Source organism: Leucopleurus acutus (assembly GCF_964270905.1).
Source record: "Leucopleurus acutus genome assembly, chromosome: 7".
Taxonomy (NCBI): Eukaryota; Metazoa; Chordata; class Mammalia; order Artiodactyla; family Delphinidae; genus Leucopleurus; species Leucopleurus acutus.
In genome coordinates, this window is record NC_139150.1 from 65,113,916 (window position 1) to 65,139,380 (window position 25,465).

The 25,465-nt window shown below is 38.4% G+C and overlaps 1 protein-coding gene across 1 annotated transcript in view; it reads left to right on the plus strand.

Annotated features, from left to right (window-relative positions):
- CCDC171 (coiled-coil domain containing 171) overlaps nucleotides 1-25,155 on the plus strand; it is a gene marked incomplete at its 3' end in the record, with an annotated part of 361,839 nt that extends 336,684 nt beyond the window's left edge. Inside the window, exon 26 of the mRNA XM_082842979.1 lies at nucleotides 24,934-25,155. Coding sequence (XP_082699105.1) covers nucleotides 24,934-25,155 — 222 coding nt within the window. The remainder of the gene's footprint in view (nucleotides 1-24,933) is intronic.
- Between the last annotated feature and the right edge of the window lie 310 nt (nucleotides 25,156-25,465).

Sequence of the window (25,465 nt, forward strand, 5' to 3'; positions counted from 1 at the left end):
TATACAACCTTATAACTTTTTGTGATAAAGGTTTTATTTATGAGATTCAGAAAGGTTGTGTGATTTGTGCAGCATCAGCCAGCTAGTAAGCCAAAGAACTGAGACCACGGGCTCTTTGTAAGCCACTGTGGCCAGTACTTTTCTTTTTGGCCTAAATCCTTTTCTTATTGAAGCCCCCTTGTGACCAAGAGAAAGTATCTTCCACGTAAAGAAACAGTCTGTAAATGTGAAACAGAACAGGGCTTATGGATATATATGTGGTTTTCAAGCCAGAGGGTTGGTAGAGAGCAGGAAGAGGAGGAGGAGGAGGATTAGCTAACATTTATCCAGTACTTTCCATGTGTGAACCAACATTCTCAGAACTTAATATGTGTTATTTATTTATTTATTTATTTTGCGGTACGCGGACCTCTCACTGTTGTGGCCTCTCCAGCTGCGGAGCACAGGCTCCGGACGCGCAGGCTCAGCGGCCATGGCTCACGGGCCCAGCCGCTCCGCGGGATGTGGGATCTTCCCAGACCGGGGCACGAACCCGTGTCCCCTGCATTGGCAGGCGGACTCTCAACCACTGTGCCACCAGGGAAGCCCCAATATGTGTTAATTTACTTAATACTTACAACACCCCTGTGGTTATATATTATTTTTTGGTAGTATTATTATCTCCATATTGTACAGCTTACCAGGTGCTGAAGCAAAGACTTGAACACAGACAGTCCAACTCAAGAGCTCACTCACAGTGGCTGGGTTTGGGGGCCCTGGAGTAGGATTATTCAGATCCTGGCTTCACCTCTTGCTAACCATGTGAACCTGGTTCACTTAACAGCCTCTTCAAGAGTGCTTCAGTTTCCTCATATGTAAAAATGAGGACAATAATAGCTTCTCTCTCTAGGTTTGTATGAAGATTAAAAGTAAGGATACCTATAAAGTCCCTGCTATTATGATTAATGCCATTTCTATCATGTTCTAATCGATTGAGTGTAGAATTATAATTTTTACCTGTTCCCAACGTAGGAAGGAACTACCAAGGCGTCAGAGTAACTCCCCTATTCTAGGCAGAGCGCTGGAGTTAGCATTAGAATACCTTCTGATTGGCATTTTTGTATCTTTGCCTAAAATCATCTTATTTAGTTAGGTTTCAAGATGCATTGTTAAATGCCTGGCTTATTGATGGCAGGAGGAGATAGCAGCTTTATATTTTAATACTTTTCTTTCCTGAATACAAGGGTTTTATTTCATAGGTTATAAAATTAACATTTTAATCTGTCTCATTTATTTGCATAAATAATATCCTATTATTAATACAATTATATATTTTTTAAAAGTGAAAAACATGATCCTAGCAAATCAAGCTACTTTGGGATCTGGGAGAGGCAGTAAATTGCTATAATATGAATTTGAATAATGGAACAACAACCCATGTGTATCACCATTGTTATAAACCATTTCTGCATGTACTTATTAGAAAATTATAGTTGCACATATATTATAGAGATTCTGAGACCTTAATGTTTACAGACATTAAAAAATTTCTTTCATAGGGTGTTTGTGGAACTTTTGGATAAAAGCTTATGTTTATCATGGCGTCATTTAATACACTTTAAAACTACCCTCCCACTTTCTGAATATTTTGTTTATAATGAAAGTAAAATATTCAGCAATTGGAAATGAAGGGGAAAAAGTTTAGTTCACTTTAAGATATAACTAGGCCTCAAAAAATATTTGCTCCATTTGCTTAGTAACATTTGAAGGCTAAACATATAGCTTTAATGAGAGATGATGTTCATCAACAATGACCTTTAAAAGTTAATAGGGCTTAGGAAGTCCATGAGTTTTTGCTGAACTAATATTTAAGCTATTATTTAAAACAGTCTGAAGTAGAACTGCATAGGTGCCCTAAGCCCAAAATTAAAAGAGTAATAACCCTAATTCATTCCTTCATATGTTGCTAGTAGTTGGGGTAGTAGGCTGAATAGAGTCCTCTAGAAAATTGATGTTCACTCAGAATTGATGTTCGCTGAGATAGAATGTAACCTTTTTTGGAAATAAGGCCTTTGCAGATATAATCAGTTAAATTAAGATGACTTCATACTGGATTAGAGAGGGCCCTAAATCCAATGACCAGTGTCCTTTTAAGGGGAGACACACAGAGAGACAGAGAGGGTAGATGGCCATGTGAAGACAGAGGTAGAAATTGGAGTGATGCAGCGCCAAACTAAGGAATGACAGGATTGCCAGTAACCACCAGAAGCTGGAAGAGACAAGGAAGAATTCTTCCTTAGAACCTTTGGAGAAAGCATAGTCCTGTTGATACCTTGACTTCAGACTTCTGGCCTCTAGAACTGTTAGAGAATACATTCTGTTGTTTTTAGCCACTGAGTTTGTGGCAATTTGTTATAGCAGCCCTAGGAAACTAATAAAGTTGGTAACTTTACTATGGGGTTTAGTTTTTTGGGTTTTTTGGGGTTTTTTTTGCAGTACGCGGGGCTCTCACTGTTGTGGCCTCTCCCATTGCGGAGCACAGGCTCTGGACGTGCAGGCTCAGCGGCCATGGCTCACGGGCCTAGCCGCTCTGCGGCATGTGGGATCTTCCTGGACCGGGGCACGAACCCGTGTCCCATGCATCGGCAGGCAGACTCTAAACCACTGCACCACCAGGGAAGCCCTAGGGGTTTAGTTTTATAAAAGGCATTACTTAGGGTAGCTGTAGACTGAAATTAAGTTAAAAAAGTGTGGCAAATTTTTGTTGATACTTCAACTACTAGTCATTTTTTAAAATTGCAAAGGATAATTCTGTTTTTTGATGTCTTTACTTAAAGGACATAAAATATTTAATAAAACATGGCCTGTTATTTTGTATGCATTTCAGCCCAGGAAGTACGCCTATATTTTATCAATCCAAATTCCTCCTCTGGTTAAGGTGTTCAATAGCTTTGAGATAGAAAAATGTAAAGCTATTTTCAGGGGAAAAAAATTAAAATCAGTTTGAATGGTATCCAAGTAGAACCTTCATTTCAAATAAACCTTTTATTCACATTCCTTAAAAATTCTGTAAATGAGATTTTCCTCATATTGGATAAGCAAGCCATTGAATCCTTATAAAAGGAGGGTAGATTAAAAGTGTTTATGGAACAATAAAAACTTTTTTTCTTTATGATCAGAAGAGCATGTTATTTGCTCAGAAAAAATATCTAAGAAACTTCTTAAATTCTTAGTGATTTTTTAAAATTTAGGTATTTTCAATTCTTATTTATTTCTATAAAGTGATACTATCAGAACTCAAAGTTTGAAATCCATCACTATATTCTTTTTTAATTTTTGAATTTTATTTTATTTTTTTATACAGCAGGTTCTTATTAGTCATCAGTTTTATACACATCAGTGTATACATGTCAATCCCAATCGCCCAATTCATCCCACCACCACCACCACCCTGCAGCTTTCCCCACTTGGTGTCCATACGTTTGTTCTCTACATCTGTGTCTCAACTTCTGCCCTGCAAACCGGTTAATCTGTACCACTTTTCTAGGTTCTACATACATGCGTTAATATACGATATTTGTTTTTCTCTTTCTGACTTACTTCACTCTGTACGACAGTCTCTAGATCCATCCACATCTCAACAAATGACCCAATTTCATTCCTTTTTTTGCCTAAATAATATTCCATTGTATATATGTACCACATCTTCTTTATCCATTCGTCTGTCGATGGGCATTCAGGTTGCTTCCATGACCTGGCTATTGTAAATAGTGCTGCAGTGAACATTGGGGTGCATGTGTCTTTTTGAATTATGGTTTTCTCGGGGTATATGCCCAGTAGTGGGATTGCTGGATCATATGGTAATTCTATTTTTAGCTTTTTAAGGAACCTCCATACTGTTCTCCATAGTGGCTGTATCAATTTACATTCCCACCAACAGTGCAAGAGGGTTCCCTTTTCTCCACACCCTCTCCAGCATTTGTTGTTTATAGATTTTCTGATGATGCCCATTCTGACAGGTGTGAGGTGATACCTCATTGTAGTTTTGATTTGCATTTCTCTAATAATTAGTGATGTTGAGCAGCTTTTCATGTGCTTCTTGGCCATCTGTATGTCTTCTTTGGAGAAATGTCTATTTAGATCTTCTGCCCATTTTTGGATTGGGTTGTTTGTTTTTTTTAATATTGAGCTGCATGAGCTGTTTATATATTTTGGAGATTAATCCTTTGTCCGTTGATTCGTTAGCAAATATTTTCTCCCATTCTGAGGGCTGTCTTTTCGTATTGTTTATGGTTTCCTTTGCTGTGCGAAAGCTTTTAAGTTTCATTAGGTCCCATTTGTTTATTTTTGTTTTTATTTCCATTACTCTAGGAGGTGGATCAAAAAAGATCTTGCTGTGATTTATGTCAAAGAGTGTTCTTCCTATGTTTTCCTCTAAGAGTTTTATAGTCTTACATTTAGGTCTCTAACCCATTTTGAGTTTATTTTTGTGTATGGTGTTAGGGAGTGTCCGAATTTCATTCTTTTACATGTAGCTGTCCAGTTTTCCCAGCACCACTATTGAAGAGACTGTCTTTTCTCCATTGTATATCCTTGCCTGCTTTGTCATAGATTAGTTGACTATAGGTGCATGGGTTTATCTCTGGGCTTTCTATCTTGTTCCATAGACCTGTGTTTCTGTTTTTGTGACAGTACCATATTGTCTTGATTACTGTAGCTTTGTAGTATAGTCTGAAGGCAGGGAGTCTGATTCCTCCAGCTCCGATTTTTTCCCTCAAGACTGCTTTGGCTATTTGGGGTATTTTGTTTCTCCATACAAATTTTAAGAGTTTTAGTTCTAGTTGTGTAGAAAATGCCATTGATAATTTGATAGGGATTGCATTGAATCTGTAGATTGCTTTGGGTAGTATAGTCATTTTCACAATATTGATTCTTTCAATCCAAGAACGCGGTATATCTCTCCATCTGTTGGTATCATCTTTAATTTCTTTCATCAGTGTCTTATAGTTTTCTGCATACAGGTCTTTTGTCTCCCTAGGTAGGTTTATGCCTAAGTATTTTATTCTTTTTGTTGCAGTGGTAAATGAGAGTGTTTCCTTAATTTCTCTTTCAGATTTTTCATCATTAGTGTATAGGAATGCAAGAGACTTCTGTGCATTAATTTTGTATCCTGCAACTTTGCCAAATTCATTGATTAGCTATAGTAGTTTTCTGGTGGCATCTTTAGGATTCTCTATGTATAGCATCATGTCATCTGCAAACAGTGACAGTTTTACTTCTTTTCCAATTTGTATTCCTTTTATTTCTTTTTCTTCTCTGATTGCCATGGCTACGACTTCCAAAACTATGTTGGATAATAGTGGTGAGAGTGGACATCCTTGTCTCGTTCCTGATCTTAGAGGAAATGCTTTCAGTTTTTCACCATTGAGAATGATGTTTGTTGTATATCGCCTTTATTATGTTGAGGTAGATTCCCTCTATGCCCACTTTCTGGAGAGTTTTTATCATAAATGGTGTTGAATTTTGTCAAAAGCTATTTCTGCATCTATTGAGATGATCATATGGTGTTTATTCTTCAGTTTGTTAATATGGTGTATCACAGTGATTGATTTGTGTATATTGAAGAATCCCTGCATCCTTGGGATAAATCCCCCTTGCTCATGGTGTGTGATCCTTTAATGTGTTGTTGGTTTCTGTTTGCTAGTATTTTGTTGAGGATTCTTGCATCTATATTCATCAGTGATATTGGTCTGTAATTTCCCTTTTTTATAGTATCTTTGTCTGGTTTTGGTATCAGGATTATGGTGGCCTCATAGAATGTGTTTGGGAGTGTTCCTTTCTTTGCAATTTTGTGGAAGATTTGGGAAGGATTGGTGTTAGCTCTTCTCTAAATGTTTGATAGAATTCACCTGTGAAGCCACCTGGTCCTGGACTTTTGTTTGTTGGAAGATTTTTAATCACAGTTTCAATTTTATTACTTGTGATTGGTCTGTTCATATTTTCTATTTCTTCCTGGTTCAGTCTTGGAAGGTTATACCTTTCTAAGAATTTGTCCATTTTTTCCAGGTTGTCCATTTTATTGGCATAGAGTTGCTTGTAGTAGTCTCTTAGGATGCTTTGTATTTCTGTGGTGCCTGTTGTAACTTCTCCTTTTTCATTCCTAATTTTATTGATTGAGTCCTCTCCCTCTTTTTCTTGATGAGTCTGGCTGATGGTTTATCAATTTCGTTTATCTTCTCAAAGAACTAGCTTTTAGTTTTATTGATCTTTGCTATTGTTTTCTTTGTCTCTGTTTCATTTATTTCTGCTCTGATCTTTATGATTTCTTTCCTTCTGCTAACTTTGGGTTTTGTTTGTTTTTCTTTCTCTAGTTCCTTTAGGTATAAGGTTAGATTGTTTATTTGAGATTTTTCTTGTTTCTTGAGGTAGGCTTGTATAGCTATAAACTTCCCTCTTAGAACTGCTTTTGCTGCATCCCATAGGTTTTGGATCATCGTGTTTTCATTGTCATTTGTCTCTAGGTATTTTTTGGTTTCCTCTTTGATTTCTTCAGTCATCTCTTGGTTATTTAGTAACGTATTGTTTAACCTCCATGTGTTTGTGATTCTTACGTTTTTTGCCCTGTAAGTCATTTCTAATCTTATAGCGTTGTGGTCAGAAAAGGTGCTTGATATGATTTCCGTTTTCTTAAATTTACTGAGGCTTGATTTATGACCCAAGATGTGATCTATCCTGGAAAATGTTTCGTGCGCACTTCAGAAGAATGTGCAATCTGCTGTTTTTGGATGGAATGTCCTATAAATATCAATTCAATCTATCTGGTCTATTGTGTCATTTAAAGCTTCTGTTTCCTTATTTATTTTCATTTTCAATGATCTGTGCATTGGTGTAAGTGAGGTGTTAAAGTCTCCCACTATTATTGTGTTACTGTCAGTTTCCTCCTTTAGAGCTGTTAGCAGTTGCCTTATGTATTGAGGTGCTCCTATGTTGGGTGCATATATATTTATAATTGTTATATCTTCTTCTTGGATTGATCCCTTGATCATTATGTAGTGTCCTTCCTTGTCTCTTGTAACATTCTTCATTTTAAAGTCTATTTTATCTGATATGAGTATTGCTACTCCAGCTTCCTTTGATTTCCATTTGCATGGAATATCTTTTTCCATCCCCTCACTTTCAGTCTGTATATGTCCCTAGGTCTGAAGTGGTCTCTTGTAGACAGCATATATATGGGTCTTGTTTTTGTATCCATTCAGTGAACCTGTGTCTTTTGGTTGGAACATTTAATCCATTCACATTCAAGGTAATTATTGATATGTATGTTCCTGTGAACAGTTTCTTAATTGTTTTGGGTTTGTTTTTGTAGGTCCTTTTCTTCTCTTGTGTTTCCCACTTAGAGGAGTTCCTTTAGCATTTGTTGTAGAGCTGGTTTGGCAGTGCTGAATTCTCTTAGCTTTTGCTTGTGTGTAAAGCTTTTGATTTCTCCATCGAATCTGAATGAGATCCTTTCTGGGTAGAGTAGTCTTGGTTGTAGGTTCTTCCCTTTCATCACTTTAAGTATATCATGCCACTCCCTTCTGGCTTGTAGAGTTTCTGCTGAGAAATCAGCTGTTAATCTTATGGGAGTTCCCTTGTATGTTGTCATTTTTCCGTTGCTGCTTTCAATAATTTTTCTTTGTCTTTAATTTTTGCCAGGTTGATTACTATGTGTTGGTGTGTTTCTCCTTGGATTTATCCTGTATGGGACTCGCTGCGCTTCCTAGACTTGGGTGGCTATTTCCTTTCCCATGTTAGGGAAGTTTTCAACTATAATCTCTTCAAATATTTTCTCTGGTCCTTTCTCTGTCTCTTCTCCTTCTGGGACCCCTATAATGAGAATGTTGGTGTGTTTAATGTTGTCCCAGAGGTCTCTTAGGCTGTCTTCATTTCTTTTCATTCTTTTTTCTTTATTCTGTGCCACAGCAGTGAATTCCAGCATTTGTCTTCCAGGTCACTTATCCATTCCTTTGCTTCAGTTATTCTGCTATTGATTCCTTCTAGTGTAGTTCTCATTTCAGTTATTGTATTGTTCATCTCTGTTTGTTTGTTCTTTAATTCTTCTAGGTCTTTGTTCAACATTTCTTGCCTCTTCTCGATCTTTGCCTCCATTCATTTTCCAAGGTCCTGGATCATCTTCACTATCATTATTCTGAATTCTTTTTCGGGAAGGTTGCCTATCTCCACTTCATTTAGTTGTTTTCTGGGGTTTTATTTTGTTCCTTCATCTGGTACATAGCCCTCTGCCTTTTCATCTTGTCTGTTTTCTGTGAATGTCGTTTTTGTTTCACAGGCTTCAGGATTGCAGTTCTTCTTGCTTCTACTGTCTGCTCTCCGGTGGATGAGGCTATCTAAGAGGCTTGTGCAAGTTTCCTGATGGGAGGGACTGGTGGTGGGTAGAGCTGACTGTTGCTCTGGTGGGCAGAGCTCAGTAAAACTTTAATCTGCTTGACTGCTGATGGGTGGGGCTGGGTTCCCTCCCTGTTGGTTGTTTGCCCTGAGGCAACGCAACACTGGAGCCTACCTGGGCTCTTCCGTGGGACTAATGGCAGACTCTGGGAGGGCTCACGCCCAGGAGTACTTCCCAGAACTTCTGCTGCCAGTGTCCTTGTCCCCACGGTGAGCCACAGCCACACAGCCACCCCCCGCCTCTGCAGGAGACCCTCCAACACTAGCAGGTAAGTCTGGTTCAGTCTCTCCTGTGTTTACTGCTCCTTCCCCTGGGTCGCAATGTGCCCACTACTTTGTGTGTGCCCTCCAAGAGTGGAGTCTGTGTTTTCCCCAGTCTTGTCGAAGTCCTGCAATCAAATCCCACTAACCTTCAAAGTCTGAATTCTCTAGGAATTCCTCCTCCCGTTGCCGGACCCCCAGGTTGGGAACCCTGATGTGGGGCTCAGAGCCTTCACTCCAGTGGGTGGACTTCTGTGGTATAACTGTTCTCCAGTCTATGAGTCACCCACCCCCCAGTTACGGGATTTGATTTTACTGTGATTGCGCCCCTCCTGCCGTCTCATTGTGGCTTCTCCTTTGTCTTTGGATATGGGGTATCTTTTTTGGTGAGTTCCAGCGTCTTCCTGTTGATGATTGTCCAGCAGCTAGTTGTAATTCTGGTCTTCTTACAAGAGGGAGTGAGAGCACGTCCTTCTACTCTGCCATCTTGGTTCAGGCCGAGAGGATCACTATATTGTTCATGAACAATTTTTATTCTTTACATCATCCTGAAATGAAACAATAATCAAAAAGAATACCTAATTATTCCTTTACCATGCATTTATTACCTGCTATGTGCTATGTACTTTGCCAAGTTCTAAGGAACAACAACAGCCAGTATTTATTGAATGCTTACTATGTGCCCGCCACTGTGCTGAGCACTTTATATATATTACTAATTTAATCCTAATTGTCCTGTCTAAGGTGGGTTATTATCTCCTCCTTTCAGAGGAAGAAACTACCAGTGTAGAGTCCAAGATTTGAACCTAGGCAGTGTGAACCCAAAGTCCTCACTCTTAAGCATTGTATTATATTACACCCCTAATAGGATGAGATAAGAGACCTTTTGTCAGGGATATGAAGGTTTTTGTGAGAAGACAGACATATACATGAATACTTGTAATGAATTGTGATAAGTCATAATAAAGAAGTCCAAGTGAGAAGTGAGAATCACCTGTGTGAGGGTAGTAACAGTGGAGATGGAGAAGGATTAGGCTGTGGCCAGATATAGATGGAAACCTTGACAGGACTTAATGAATAAAATGGATGCTGGATGGTTTCCTAATTGCCCAGCAATTCAGTTAGGATCTATCCCTGCCTTGAGCTTCTGGCAAGAAGTGAGCAGTGTTCAAAACAACAAGTAAGCATTTTATGTAGAGAAAGATTTCCTTCAATTTGAAGGCATGTCACAGAAACACTGCTACTTACAGACTTGACTCCAGAAGCTTCGAGAGTCATCTCAGACTCATATAGGATGGCAAAGCATACTTGAACTCTACTTTGCCTGGTGTAAAGTAGTGGTAAATCTCTACTAGCATTAGTTCATTGTGCTGGAGGCTAGAATTCCCATTCCTTTAATTAGATTTTCAGCTTTGATTACTGATAGGATACTTGGAATTGAAATTGTAACTCTATCCTGGTAATAGCTACAAGAATCTGCATTTGGATGTCAATAATGAAGGGTCCTATCATAAAGTGACATTTTTTGGTGGCCTCTTCATCACATGGCTTAATAAATGCAGGAAACCAAAGTAGGTACAGTTTATATTACTTTTCTTTTTCTGTACGTAACATTAAAAAAATAATTTTCAGATCTCCAGAGTGCAAATAAGTGAAAACTGATTATATGCTTAGGTCTGAATGTATTGGGAGATGAGAGAAAATGTGTAAATTATTCAGATCATTTTTCAAAATAAGTATAAGAGTTTTTATTGCTTAGCCAAACGTATTTTCAAGTACAACGTATTTCATCGGACAGGCTAAGTAGCATGACAAAAATTTATAGAAAAATTGTTGAGTTTGTCAAGAAAGTATATTTTTACGAGCAAAGGCTAAATTCCATACTCCTGAATTGTGCCTAGACCTTTCTGCTCTTACCTGTCAAATGCTTTTTCTATCCCAGGTCATCTTTATACAATCCTATTATTTGTGATATAGTGGAAAAACAACCGTAAATTGATGGCTAGTTGAAATTAAGTTTCGATAACCTACAAATCATATCTTCCTCTCAGAAGGGCCTAAGGAACTGATTTGAAATTTAACTTTAGTCATCTAGAGGCCTGTTTTTGAGCAGCTTAGTGCATCACTGTAATATTTCCTAGATTCCCGTCCAATTCAATAGATGGAATGACTAAACTGTAGTCCTCCTAGTTCTGAGCTCACGAGCAAGAAGAAAGTAGTTAACCATCTTGCTGTATGTGAGCAGCGCGAGGGCAGGCAGACACTGTGCACCTTGACCACCTATTATGAAGCTTTTTGCTGCCATGTCAAGTGAAAGCGAGCTAATTGGGTGAAGCTGTGGAGCATGTTAGGGGCCTGGTAGAGGGTTGCTGTCTGACAGCTGAATGTCAGCAAGAGCCAGTCAAGTGTAGCTGAGAGACAGAGACCTGTCACAAAGTTCCCGCAGACTGCAGCACAGTTAGGGAGCTGAAATACAGTTCCGTCTCACTTTCTCCCTCATTGCATCCAAGCACCTTAAAAGATTTTCCACTGTATGTGTCAACTCTTGTTCTCTAAGCTGTTTCCCGGAACTGTCCTGCATTCAAATGATTGAACAAAAGATGCTAATGTTTAGCAAAGTGATGTAAATTCCCTCTTTTCCCCTTTTCTGCCCAAGCAGATAGACATTCAACTCAAAGGAAACTTTGAAGGTTTACATCAAACAATTAGATTGCCTCCAAAGTTAGCTGATAATAGAATCTTTTTCTCAAGAGAGTATAAAAATTGAAAATTAAAGCAAGAGGATAAGCAATGCATTTTTCTCTGATATAGAAAACCTAGCTCAAGAGAGCTAGAATTCTGGCCTGGGTGTCTTGTGAATGGACACTTGCCAAGGTAACTTGTCCTCTTGTCTTTTTGTCCCAGGCTTCTTTCCTTCATTTTCAGAGCGGCCTAAGGTGAAATGCCATAATGACACTCACCAGAAAGTTGGGAAAGATAAACACAGAAAGGAACAGTGAGGTTCCTTCTGAAACTTTAGACACTTTAGAAAGGAGAAATCAGAGACAGTTAGAATTAAAGAATGAAAATTAAACTTTGTGAAGTAAAACTATTTTTCAGAGAGAGAAAAGTTTTATATCAAAACATGCCCTCCTGTTGGCTTTCTTTGGAATTAGAAGCAGTCCATTTGGTGAACAATAAGCAAACATACAGCGTGCCTGCGATGTGCCGGTCACTAGTCAAGCCACTGATAATACACAAACAAACAAACAAACTAGCCTATTCCTCCAAGGAAGGGACACTCCAAGGCAGCACTGACCATTAGGACTTACTGTGATGGTGGAGACATGGCTTTTGAGCACGTGGAGGGCAGCTAGTGTGACTGAGGAGCTCTAATTTTTAATTTTACATTAAATTAAATTTTAATTAATTTAAAATTAAACAATTACATGTGGCCAGTGGCTACTGTGTTAAACACCACAAGTTAAGCAAACAGCAGATTGTGACGCTGTGCTATTATAAAAGCAGTATGTGTGGGATGTTTCCATAGTGCAAAGAAGGGGCACGTAACCCAAATGTGGGGGGTTAGAAGGCAGGGGGAGTTTGAGGGCAAGGTGATACCTGAGGTGAGCTGTGCAAACTGTCAAAGCCTGACGAAGAAGTCTCCTTTTAACTAGAAAAAGCAGTGTGAAGCAAAGTCTCTGAGATAGGAGAAGGCAGGGCTTTCTTCAGGATCAGTGTTTTGATTAGTACTGGGGGGCAAAGGTGTCTTATGAGAAATTGCCTTAATGCAATGGTAGCCACTGAGTACTCTACCAAGCAGGTTATCCCAGAGGTCACAGAGCAGGAGGTCTCACAGACGGAATTAGGATCCTCAGATCACATGGTTTCAATCTGTCGATGAAACACGCAGTAAGAAGTGGAAGGTAGGCAGCCAGCAGGGAGACGGACCATACTCCCTGATGCCTTGCTTTTATGGTGTTCATATGACCTCTCTCTCGGCCACATTAGCCTTCTCCATTCTTTGTGAGGTTATGAGGACCAGGGTGGAGGTTTGAGAAACGGGGATTGGGGGACCGAAGGTGCCTGGGACCACTTATCCACACTTGCCTTGACAAATACTCCTGGCCAATCGCTGTAGCTTGCCACTGAGGTAGCTGGACAGCTTTGGGTTTTATCTGCAGTTCTGGGGGCAGTTTGAGGATGACGTTAGCCTGGAGGTGACCCATCTCTCCCTCTTTCCTTCCCTTTCTATCTGTTAGTAGCCTGTCCTACAGGGTACTAATTTACAATCTCTTCCTATTGTGTGGATTCTGCCTCTGCCTGACACTACAGGCTGATTCATTCTCTGTGCTTAACACTCATTATGAGTTAACATCTATCCTATTTTTTCTCGTCTTCAAGAGCAACTTTGAATATTCTCAAATAATAAGCATGTATTACAATAATGCAGACATGAAGTAGGAGATAGAGATAAGCCTGAAGGGATGACTTGTTTACAAAAATTAAAAGTGCATTTATAGGCTAGAGAAAGTGACAAGGCACTTAAATAACTGATGAAAAATTTTAGTAAAGAGCTTTGAAACCTATGTCAAAATCACTGTCTTGTGGATACCCTACCCTGAACCTGAGCTGCGTTTCAAAGTCAAGACCCTTGTGAAAAGGTGGTGTGCAGGCTCTTCGGGAGTTAATGTGAGCGAGGGCTTTGGTGACAGTTGAAGGACTAGCAGAGGTTTTGTGGGCAGGTGCCCAGAGATGGCGATGGAAATGGAGTGAACGTCTTAGTGCTTCTCCTCCGTGCAGGCCTAGGGACTGACATCTGGAAATAGATGCCTACAGGTGGAAGCTGAAAGAAATGTTTTACGATGGACAGTGTGAGACACTGGGTTCCAGTCAGAGTTGCCACAGTTTTCAGATGACAGAGAGGGAAGGGTGGGTGTAGGGCCAGTGCTGTGTAGAGGTGTCACCCGTATGGCACTGTGAGCCCCTCTAATATGTTGGAGGCAGAGCCTGATGGAGGGATTGCAGGCACCCAGCAACTCTTGACGGGGAGGTTGAGGTCATGTGTAAGCAGGTCAGGGAAGAACCAGGGAAATATGACTCATTACTGGGACCTTATTTGTGTCCATGGAACAATGCGTCTGGCAAACTCTCAGTGCCATTGTGCATCAAAACGTAACACTAGGAAAACAGCAGTTGTGTGGTTTTAGAGCATTGAGAAAATTACAAATTAAGGAGAACTGGCTCAGGACACAGGTGGTTAAGGACAGGATGAACTCTCTAAGGGCAGAGAATTTTTTTGGTGTGTAATTCACTGCTGTCCCAGTACCAAGAACAGTGTCCTTGTAGGCACTTGTAGTTAATTATTTGATTTTATTCTTTTAATAGGTGTCTATTAAAAGAATTAATGAATAGAGCTAATTTAGGATACTAATGGTGAGTGTGGGTTTAGGTATGCTTTATGCCTTATGCAACCATGGGGAAAGTCTATCATATGGAATTGGTCATGTAGGGAACAGATTCTTGAGATGTAACCTATAGCTATATTATTTTGGAATTTTGTGGTTGCTGCATTATTCTCACAATTCAATAAGATGTTCTCGCTAGAGATGGGTTCGGTTTGAGACTGCTGGAAATGGCCTGGTTCTATCAGAAATAACATTCCTGTCTGTCATGTAAAGGAAATGTCATTGCCAGCTAAGTGGTTTGTTTTGGAACATACTCCCCAGTGCTTGTTGTGATTTGAAGGCATTCCATACATGTGAACTCCAGATCACATGATTTGTCTTACTTCTGGAGTGCCCCTCTCTCACTGAGAAATAGAGAGGCCACATTCTTTCAACTGAATATAACCAGTCCCTCCAGAAAGGCCCAGCTGTGGCACTCGTCAGAGGGTCAACAGCCCTGGAGAATATAGGACTGATCCCTTGGTGGTCAGTGGGGGAATCAAGACTGTTTGCAACATCTCGTGAAGAATTGCTGGGGATTCTAGGTGTGATATAGTGGAGTAATGAGGGAATGTGGTTTAAACCAGCAGTGGAAAGGAGGAGCATGGAAAAAATGGGTTTCAACTTTTAAAATGTGAATTTATTGCTAATTTGTTGAAATATGTGACTGACAGATACAATGTTATAAGATTTAGGAAAATCATCTTTCAAACACCTTTAAATTTTAGATGATTTTTCCTTCCTTCTGCCCCCTTTACCTGAGTGCATGCATGGTCAGTAATTCCACTCAGAGAAAAACATGCTGCTAAAAGGTCTAAGTTTATAGCTTCCAGATTATTACTAATTTTTGACATTGGATAAAAAGGGCTTATAACTTTAAGAGGAAATTCTTCAGTAATGAAAAAGTGGTCCGCAAACTTTTGCCTAATAGTTCCCAGAGAGAGTGTGACGTGTACATTTTGACCACAGAAGTTGTAGTTTGGCAGCTGGAAGTGCTATTTGGAGTAAAATGAAGGCACACAAGTTGTTAAGTAGCCACTCTACATAAAGAGCTGCGTTTGTGCAGAGTAGAGGTACAAGTTATTTCATCAAATTATTTGTCGTATAGACTTAATGTCAGGTTGTGGATATGAGGTAGATAACTGAAAATGTGGAAATAACAGAGTGTTCTCAGCTAAATTAAAATCCGATTTTCAAAACTTGCAAAACACTTGGTTCAAAACCTCCCCTCTGAGACCTTTAACAAACCAATTACATTTCATTTTGACCACACAGTTCAGAGTCCTAACTATACTAAAATATGGGTTTCAGTGTATACAAAATTTTAGTCTTTTTTAATGAAGGGTTTTTAGTTACGAAAGTAAGGCATGCTTGTTGTAGATAATTGGAAAATGCAGAAGTTTAGGGGAAGAAATTCCTACAATGTCAGTACCTCACAAAAGTATCATATGTGATTTTGCACGTCTCCTTTTCACTCATATAGTCTTGCTCGGGGATGGGCAAAGCACAGCCTGTGGACCAAATGTACTTCCACCTGTTCTTGTATAGCCTGAGAAGTAAGAACAATTTTTACATTTTTAAATGTTTGAAAAATGAATCAAAAGAAGATTAATATCTCATGATGTGAAAAATATGTTAAATTCAAATTTCAGCATTCATAAATGCACTTTTATTGGAACATGGCCAGACTAATTCATTTGCATATATTGTCTATAGTTGCTTTGGGGCTACAACAGCAGAGTTTAGTACTTGCAACAGAGAGCATATGGCTTGCAAAGCATAAAATACTTATCTGATCCTTTACAGAAAAAGGCTTCTGACCCCTGGTCAAGCTTAAGCATTTGTCCATGTTATCCAACCGTTTATAACTATAAATTTTACAGCCATATAATACTCCATCAAGTGGCTATAGCTTACTTAAATGTACTTCTGTTGTTGAATATGGGATTATTTCCAATTTTTGTCTGCTATTAATATTAGTAAACTAATCATAAATGGAATTGTTGGGTCAAATGATATTAACTATTTCAAGACAGTTGCCAAGTTATAGTCCAAATGGTTCTATCAATTTATACAATCACTAGCAATTTATGAATGCCTGTTTTATAATGCCTTCATTAACATTTAGTATCATAATTTTTTAAATCGAATTTTGATTGGCAATAAACATCTCATTTTCCTTTACAGTTTTGATTACTATTGGCGGTTACCATTTTTCCCATTTATTTGTTAATCAGCTGTATTTTGACCTCTCTGAATTGCCAGTTCATAGCCTTTGTTCATGATTCAGTAGTTTTAAAGATAAAAAACATGGAAAGAAAATTTTGGGCTTTCAAGGCTTTTTCCTCATAATGCATGCTCGAATTTATTCCCTTTTTCTAAAAATAATTAACAGTTTTTTTGTGATTCCTTTTCCAGAAAGAAAAAAAGATATGTGTATGCATGTATGTGTTTATACCTTTTTTTTTTCTTTGTCACTCCACACAACTTATGGAATCTTAGTTCCCAGATCAGGGATCGAACCCAGGCCCCCTGCAGTGGAAGCACGGAGTCCTAACCACTGGACTGCCAGGGAATTCCCTATACTTATTTTTTTTTTAATGCAAATGGGTTCTTTCTCTTTACACACACACACACACACACACACACACACACACACACACACACTGTCTTTAACCTTCTCTTCTCACTTGGACATATTTCTACATCAGTACTTACATATTTACATCAGTTTTGAAAATTGTTATATGATCTGGTTGTATCATACTTCACTTAAATAACACTCAGTTGATAGACACTTTAGTTTCATTTATCAAATGTTTTTCTAAAAAAATACTTCGATAAATACATCTGTATGCTCATCTTGGTGAGCTTTTGTGAGTGTAGCCATAGAAAAAATGCCTAGCAGTAGAATTGCTGGATCAAGGCAGGTACAATTTAAGTTTTGTCTTCCTGAAAGGTTGCACCAGCGTACAGCCCTGCCTGCGTGGTAGGAACTTGCCTGTTTCCCTCTCTTAGCAGTGGGTATCATCAGACATCTAAATTTTTGGCTATCTGATAGGTGAAAAGTAAGCTTTCATTGTCATGTTTTGTGTTGCATTTCTTTAATTATGAATGAGGTTTAGCTCTTTTTCATATGTTTATTGGTTATTGTATTTCTGCGTCCTCCACCAAACAGCCAATATATATCTGAGGCGGAGGCTGTCAGTGGCTTCCTGATCTCTTTTCTCTTTTCTTTGTAACAAAACCTCTGACTATTACCCAGGCCATTCGGGGTCGGGAGGGAAAGCTACATATTTCAGACTCGCCTGAAACTAAGTTAGCCATATGACTAAGTTCTGGCCAATGGGGTGTAAACAGAAACACTCCGATTTTAGGAAGTGTTTTCAAATGTAAGTGATACCTCCTCCTTTACTCCATCCTTCTTTCTTCTGGCTAGAATGCAGATATAATGGCTGGAACTTGAGCAACCATTTTGGACCCTGAGGTGGAAGCTACGTACTGAGGCTGTGGAGCCCAAGATAGAAGCAGTCTGGATTCCTGGTAGCTTCATATAGCCATATCAGAGAGAAATAAACTTCTATCTTATTAAAGCCACCAACATTTTGAGTTTTCTGTTACAGCTGAACCCAATATTAATAAATACACTGTCCCAAGCCTATTTTCCAATTAGGTTCTTCTTTTTCTTGATGTGCATGAGCCTTTTGTAAATTAAGAAAGTCACTCTATGGCTATCATGTGTGTTGCGTATATTTTTATCAGCTTGTCATTTCAGTTTTGCAATGGCATTTTTCTGTATAGTGTGCTTAAGTTTTTATTTATTCAATTTTGTTCCTTTTTTGTATACTTGAGTATATGGATATATTTACATTTCAAATTCTCTCTGTGTTTGTTTGAAAAGATACATTCTTAAGATACAGGGGAAAAATGGTCTCTTTTGCATTTTCTGTCCATTTCTGGCATTCTCTACCGTCAGGTATACCAGAATTGTCAGGAAAGGAGCAGACGGGGAGCACAGGGTTGTGAAGGAAAGTAGGAAAAGAAAGAACAAAAGCCATCTGGGAAAATTCTTTGACTCTTTTTTCCAACCTCAATCATGTCAGGAAATCTAAACATCTAAGAGAAGAAAATGGGAATCGTTATCTTGTCAGGCATAAGACACCTTTAAAGTAATTTAAAAATAAAGTTTAAATGTTCTAATGTAATTTAAAACTTCAGTGCTGAGTTTTATCTCTGAATATAACAACACATAAGCTTCTTTGGTGAAAGGGCTAGAACTTTTATTTTATGTAAATGTCATAAAATCTATTTATTTACTCCGGTACCATGGACATTCAAATGGACTATGAGAAAATATATTACCAAAAATATAAACATCTACTTTTAATCTCTAGTACAATGTATGTGCTTTTATTTTCCAGTTTCACAGAGATTTGTTGAGCCCTTACTGTCTTTATGAAGCAGCTCTGGATATAAATAAGCCTGAGGCCATGTCTTCTTTGGGTGGCATGATAAGGTAGTGGCCAAGCATAAGGGGAGAAGAATCATGGATCAAGAATCATGTCCCTTTTCACCACTGACCAAGCGTCTGTGCAACGTGCAGTAGTTTTTTCCGCTCTTGTGAGCCCTAGTTCTTCGACTGTGAAATGGGGTAATAGTAATACCTTCTCACTGAGTGGCTTTGAGAATTGAGATAAGGCCTATAAAGCTAAACCTAGCACAGTACCTGACATGTATGTTCACACATGTTAGCTATAATTAAAAATTTGGAATTTATGATCACTTGAGAAGAGTAGAAAGAGAGGTGAAGGGGCGCTACTGTATGTTATGCATTTTTGTGTATATTATTTCATTTAATTCCTATAACAACTCCATGAGGGATGATTCTTATGTTATGGATAGGATGCAGGCTCACGCAGGTTAAGTAACATGTCTAAGATCACATAGTGAATACATGGCAGACTCAAGTTTGGAACCTGAGGCCTCTTCAGTTTCAAAGCCCATATTCTTTCCACTACACTGTGCTACTTTTAATTGTGACATAATGTGTATATATGTGAAATAACCAAATATCAAACCCAAACCATGAAGTAATAACATGAGTGGTTTCATTCAGTTAGAAATCTTATTTCCAGATACTCTGCTAAGTGCTAGCAATACAAAATCATGATTCTATTACACTAGGTGCTCTTGTTTTCTGGGGAGATAAGAGTATACAAATAAGTGAAAATAGAAAAATAAATATTCATGAAGGAATGCCAATGTGTGATTGAATATAGCAGCTAACTGTAGTTGGGGAAGGGTCGGGCAAGGATCTGGAAAGGCCTTACAAGGAGGGGAACCTTGACAGAGGCTGAAAGGTGGAGAAGGCATTTACCCCACATAGGGTAGAAGTGTATCCCGGTCAGTGGACAGACCGGAGGCAGGTGTGAACTATGGAACATCATATTTCCTGACTCACAGTTCCATGTAACCGGATTACAGAGTACAAGTGAGGACATGCTAGATGAGGCTGGACAAGGAAGTAAAGCGCTTGTGAACCAGGCTGCACACAGCTGCAGTGTCACATGGCAAAGGGCATGCCTATAAGGAAGCCTGAAGAATCGAAGCCATAATCCAATTAATCTACCGCATTAACCATGTTGTTGAAAGCTGAAACTGAACCAGTCTGTCTTAAGAGCTTTGGCTGTTGAACCAATGCTGAATGTCTGCTTGAGGACTAAGTTGTGGTGTGAATCAAGTTGATAATGTCTTCTGCCTCTCTTTTCTGATTTGCTTCTACCTCCATATTGCCCCTCCTTCTTGATCTCTAGGTACCCAGACCTCTCAGGTGGTTTTCTTCTATCTGGAGACTCCTTTACACTGCTCTGCCGACTGACTCACATATCCCCACCTAGCCTATCTTGTTGTCACTGAGCTAAAGAGCCAGACTGGTCTGTACTAAGATTTAATAACTTAGGGAGAGAGGAATGCATAAAATATTTCTACAGCTTTGGCATTGGTAACTAAAAGTTAGAATTGATAACTACGAGGAATAAATATTTAATGACGTGGTAGCAGGTGTATATATGCATATTAGCAAGTGTATGTGTGTAGATATATTTATCAGGTACATGTATATGTGTGTGTGGATGGATGGAGAGATAGATAGACAGGCAGACATATCTCAGGTACATAACTGAGCATTCCTCAAGAGAAGACTGTATATGTAATTATTGTCAACTCGGTTTGTCTGCATAAACTGCAGCATCCTATGAGGCCAGCACAGCAGAACTGGAAAACAGACAGGTAAAATTTGGTTAACTAACTCGACGTATTCTGTGTTCTGAGTACTAAGACTCTAGTGGTAAGAACATATTAGGAGCTAAAGTAGAAATGGCGAGGGAGCCTCATTGTAAGGCCCTCTTGTGGGCACTTTGATTCCTTCATCAGTTTATGTAGAGCTGCACACTCTACTTAAAATCAGTCAATAATTTACAGGGCTTAAAACATCATCATGGAGGTCGAAGTAATGAAAAATGTATCAGAATTTAATTGCATATAGCCACGTCATCTAAACTGTGGCTAATGTTGTCATCTCTTTGGCTTTTTTTTTTTTTTTTTTTTTTTTTGGTACGTGGGCCTCTCACTGTTGTGGCCTCTCCCATTGCAGAGCACAGGCTCTGGACGCGCAGGCTCAGCGGCCATGGCTCACGGGCCCAGCCGCTCCATGGCATGTGGGATCTTCCCGGACCGGGGCACGAACCCGTGTCCCCTGCATCAGCAGGCGGACTCTCAACCACTGCGCCACCAGGGAAGCCCTCTTTGGCTTTTTTTAAGAACCGTGTGCAGTATGTATTCCTTCCCCTTAAGAACGGCCCATCCATATCCCCTCAAAATCTTAAGAATTATGTTTGGGAACTCTGATTTCTGGGTTAAATTATTCACAAAAGTTAGGTGTTAACCTTATATCATATGTCATCACGGGTTGGAATCATGGTGGACCGGTAAAACTTCAGAGCTGGAAAGAGTCTAGCCCCTCATTTTATAGGCAAGGGAAGTGAGAACTAGGAAGACTGATCCACTTGCCTAAGTGACCCAGCTAGATTATAGCAGAACTGGGAGGGGAAATATAGTCTTCTGATCTCTAGTCTAATACTCTTTCCATCATACTATGTGACTGGCATAATCTCCTTGCAATACTCTTCAGGCTTACTAAATCACATCACTCCTCATTTTTTATAATACTAGATTCTAGAAGACTTAACTTGATCATAAATGCTACACAGGAGACAAATGGCTTAGTGTCATTGTTTCAGAAGCCTTCGTGTGCAAAGTGGCTTTGATTTATAGATAGTTTATTGAGTCATTATCTTATTATTACACTAATGCTTTATTTATTTTTGTTGTTGAAAAAACACCCTTAGAAAATGAAGATATTAAAGTCTTGAAAAATGGTTAATGGACATGTCTAATTACTGTATTTCATAAGATTTCTGAAATGCAGAAATTTAGTAGGCACATTTTGTATTGTGAATATATATTTAGCTGATGGACTGTAACAGTTCAAATAGAATCATTTATAGCTTATTGAGTAAACAAAAGTGCCTCCATAAAGATTCACATGACACCTAGCTTTTATTTAAGGTAACTAATTTCTTTTTTAAAAATTGCTTAAATTTGGATTTACATGAGAGACTACCAGAACACCTCAGCAGTTTAAAAAGTAGCTTAAACGACCACAGATTTAAAATATAACATCAGATGGTGAATATTCACTTTTTTAAAAATAAATTTATTTATTTTATTTATTTATTTTTGGCTGTGTTGTGTATTGGTTGCTGCGCGTGGGCTTTCTCTAGTTGCGGCGAGCGGGGGCTACTCTTTGTTGCGGTGCGCGGGCTTCTCATTGCAGTGGCTTCTCGTTGCAGAGCACGGGCTCTAGGTGCGCGGGCTTCAGTAGCTGTAGCTTGCAGGCTCTGGAGCACAGGCTCAGTAGTTGTGGCGCACAGCTTAGTTGCTCCGCGGCATGTGGGATCTTCCGGAACCAGGGCTTGAACCTGTGTTCCCTGCGTTGGCAGGTGGATTCTTAACCACTGTGCCACGAGGGAAGCCCTGAATATTAACTTTTAATGGTCTCTGATAAAAAGTTATTTAACTCTCTTTTACTCTTTGTGTTATATTAAAAGTGTTATATTTCTGAATATTATTTGTAACAAGAAAAATAGTTCATATTTACTTGTTATTTTAACATCCTATTTTCAAATCAAGATTTCACCAGAATTTTTGCTGGTTTGTTTTTAAGCTATTAAGTGACTTAAAATCAAATTTTATCCTATTTCATGAAAAAGGTTATTTTCTAGCAGTGTATGAAGTGTAGGAAATGACCTCAGTACCAGAAAAATAATTGTTTTCATTTACACAAAAGTAAGTCTGTTTACTTGATGGAAGGGCTATCTTTTGAGGGGTGCAAGTCTTGAAAGAAATCTCTTTTTTAAGGTTATTTCCCATGTTTAGGACATAAGGTCAGAAGACAGTATGCAAAAAGTGAGACTCTGACTTGAAATACTAGAGAAATAATACCCCATTTCAAGGTTATTTGGTCAAAAATGTTATATTAGATTTAAAAAAATGCTTTCAGACAACATGGTGGAAAATAGACATTTGAAAAAGTAAGATCAGGAAAGGCAAAAGAGGGGCCCCTTTGTAGAGTTCCAAGATCCACTGAACATATTAAGGGGAGATGGGCAGTTAGACACCTTCCCTGAAGGATGTATAACGAGTTAGGTTGATGGACTCATAAGAAAAGAAAAGGAAACTTCAAGTACAGAATATAGATTTGAGTAAAATATATATCCATCTATCTAACACTGCAACACAGGCATGGTTGGTCAGTTTGGCACAGTTGCCTTTCTCTCGTCTAAAGCATCAAGAAGAAAATACTCTGAGTAGGTGACCTTCCTTGGTCTGATTCTGTACACTCCTCTCTTTTCATATATAGTTTTTTTAGACCAGAACTTGAAGTATTTATAAAGATGTAACAAAAAAATTTTGAAGGCTGCCTGACAATATTTTTTATCATAATAAATAGTATGATTGCCCCACCATGTCCTGCTCTTCTATTATTCCTCTCACCCCTAAGTCTGGCAGAATCAGTTAGTAGATGGCATTGTAGTCTTTACAGCAGCAAAATCAATCAAGTAATAACACTTCCAATTCAGATACGCAACTAAAAAAAAAATCACCAAAGATGGTTCTAGCAGCAGGAAAAGTGCAGGAATCTACACCTCGAGCCGCTGATGTAATGAGATGCCTCTGTTCTGGTTCTGAACTGATATGCTTAGACCCAGCATTAAGGTTCTGCAAGTGAAACTTCATCAGTGCTTCTAATCAGGGTCAACACAAGACCTCAGGAGTTCTTTTCCTTCTGCAAGGATAAGCTAAATCCTCTCCTTCTTCATAAAGCCATTCAAGTGGTCATTTTAGGTGAGTTTTTTTTTTAACTTCCAGCAGAACAAGAGATGATTTCCGTCAGCTGTAGGCTTGCAGTGGAGTATCAAGAAATCAAAAGAACGGAGATCAAAGAAAATTGCTGAACTAGGTGTTAGATGCAGCCATTGATTTTTTCTCCAGTTGTAGTTTAAAAAAAATCCACAAAAATGGTAACACATACAACAGTTGAATTTCTAATAAGTTCCTAAAGCCAGAGATAGCTTCCTTCTTGTTTTCACATGTAGAAATGGTTTTGTGTAACATGACATAATAAAGCAGATCCTTAGAGTTCACGCTATTTTGTTGTCAAAACCATAAGAGAATCTACCAAAAAGATGTTTGTGTGTTTTTTTAAAGAACTCTTCAGTATAAAAAGTGTTTTTTAGTGGAGACACTTAAGACTAGACTTATCTCAGCAACATTTATTTGCTGGGAACATGGAAAACTCTGATATACAATTGACTACTATTTTCCTACTATCTATAAAAGCCATAAAATAACACCTATCTGCTTTACTGGTAAAACTTCATTTATGTTAAAGGTTAACTATTGTTTACTGGTACTACTTAAGGCTTAAATTATAGCTTCAACAAAATATTCTGTTTTTAAGTACTTAATGAGTATGTGGGTTTCTTAAGTTTGATTTCCAGTAGTTTCTGGGTAACTAATGTTTTAAAATATGTGACAAATTGTTTTCATGTTGCACTCCCATATTTTGATATATGATTTCCAAATACTCGTAACAGAAACAGTCTTTATTAAAACAGGGTGGTGGCAGTATTATTAAAGGTAAAGACAAAAAGTTCATCTCACTGGCATTTTATATGTTGGTGTGCCGTTTTCTATAGGGCACTAGGATTAACTTGTTTTTCTTTGTGCTATGTTGTTCAATTAAATAAGTCAGGCTGATAACTTAAAAAACATAAAGATCCATAGTTCATTTTCTAAACAGTCTAATCTCCCAGTTATATAGCATATATCATATAGCATAATGAGAAAACATTATTAGCATTGGTTTCTGTCATTTGCCAGCGGATGGAAGCAGAGGTAAAAATGCCTGATTGCACTGACCCTTTGATTCAATAACTTGATAAAAGTTTTATACCAAGTTTTAGTGTCTAGGCAAACACCTGATGTCCTGACAAGTTTATGATATAGAACAAATGAGGTTCAATCACAACTTGGAAAATAATTTCATATTTATGTATCATCATATCGATTATTTAAGTGGCAATTTCCACCCCATTCCATATTACAGTGATTCTTAGTCCACTTCTCTGTTTATGGTATCAGAGTCTGTTTAAGAGTCTTCAAATCTATGTTTATTATTCTTTTCTTTTTTATATCATAGACAGGATCACAAGACCATTCAAATCTCTCCATTCCTTCAAGAGCTGCTCTTCCTGCTGACACAATTGACGTTGGGGATCTTTTGCCATTGAAAGCTGAACCTGACACAACTTACACTTTCTTAAAGGAGACACTTATAAATCCTGCGCCCCTGTCGTCATCTCACTCCTCTCCAGTGATGATGTCTGCTACTGCCGGGAGACCAGCTCAGATTGGATTATGACTTTATGAAATAAAAAGGATGCAGGAAGAGTTAACAGTACAATTAAAATTGTTTTGAAGGGGGATTTTCTTATCAGTTGAATTTTGCTTCAGCACAAGTGGCCGTGGGTTTTTAAAAATTGTGTGATACCTTGATGTGTACAGGTATCTGTGTCCCTTGAATAATGAAATAACCAACTTTTTTTTCCCTCTAAGTTTTATTTATTATCACAGTTGCTCATTTTTATGTAACATATTTTTAAATGTTAAAGAATGACACATTTTGGGTAATTTCCTTCAGACTTAAAAAAAAATCAATAAGCCATTTTAGT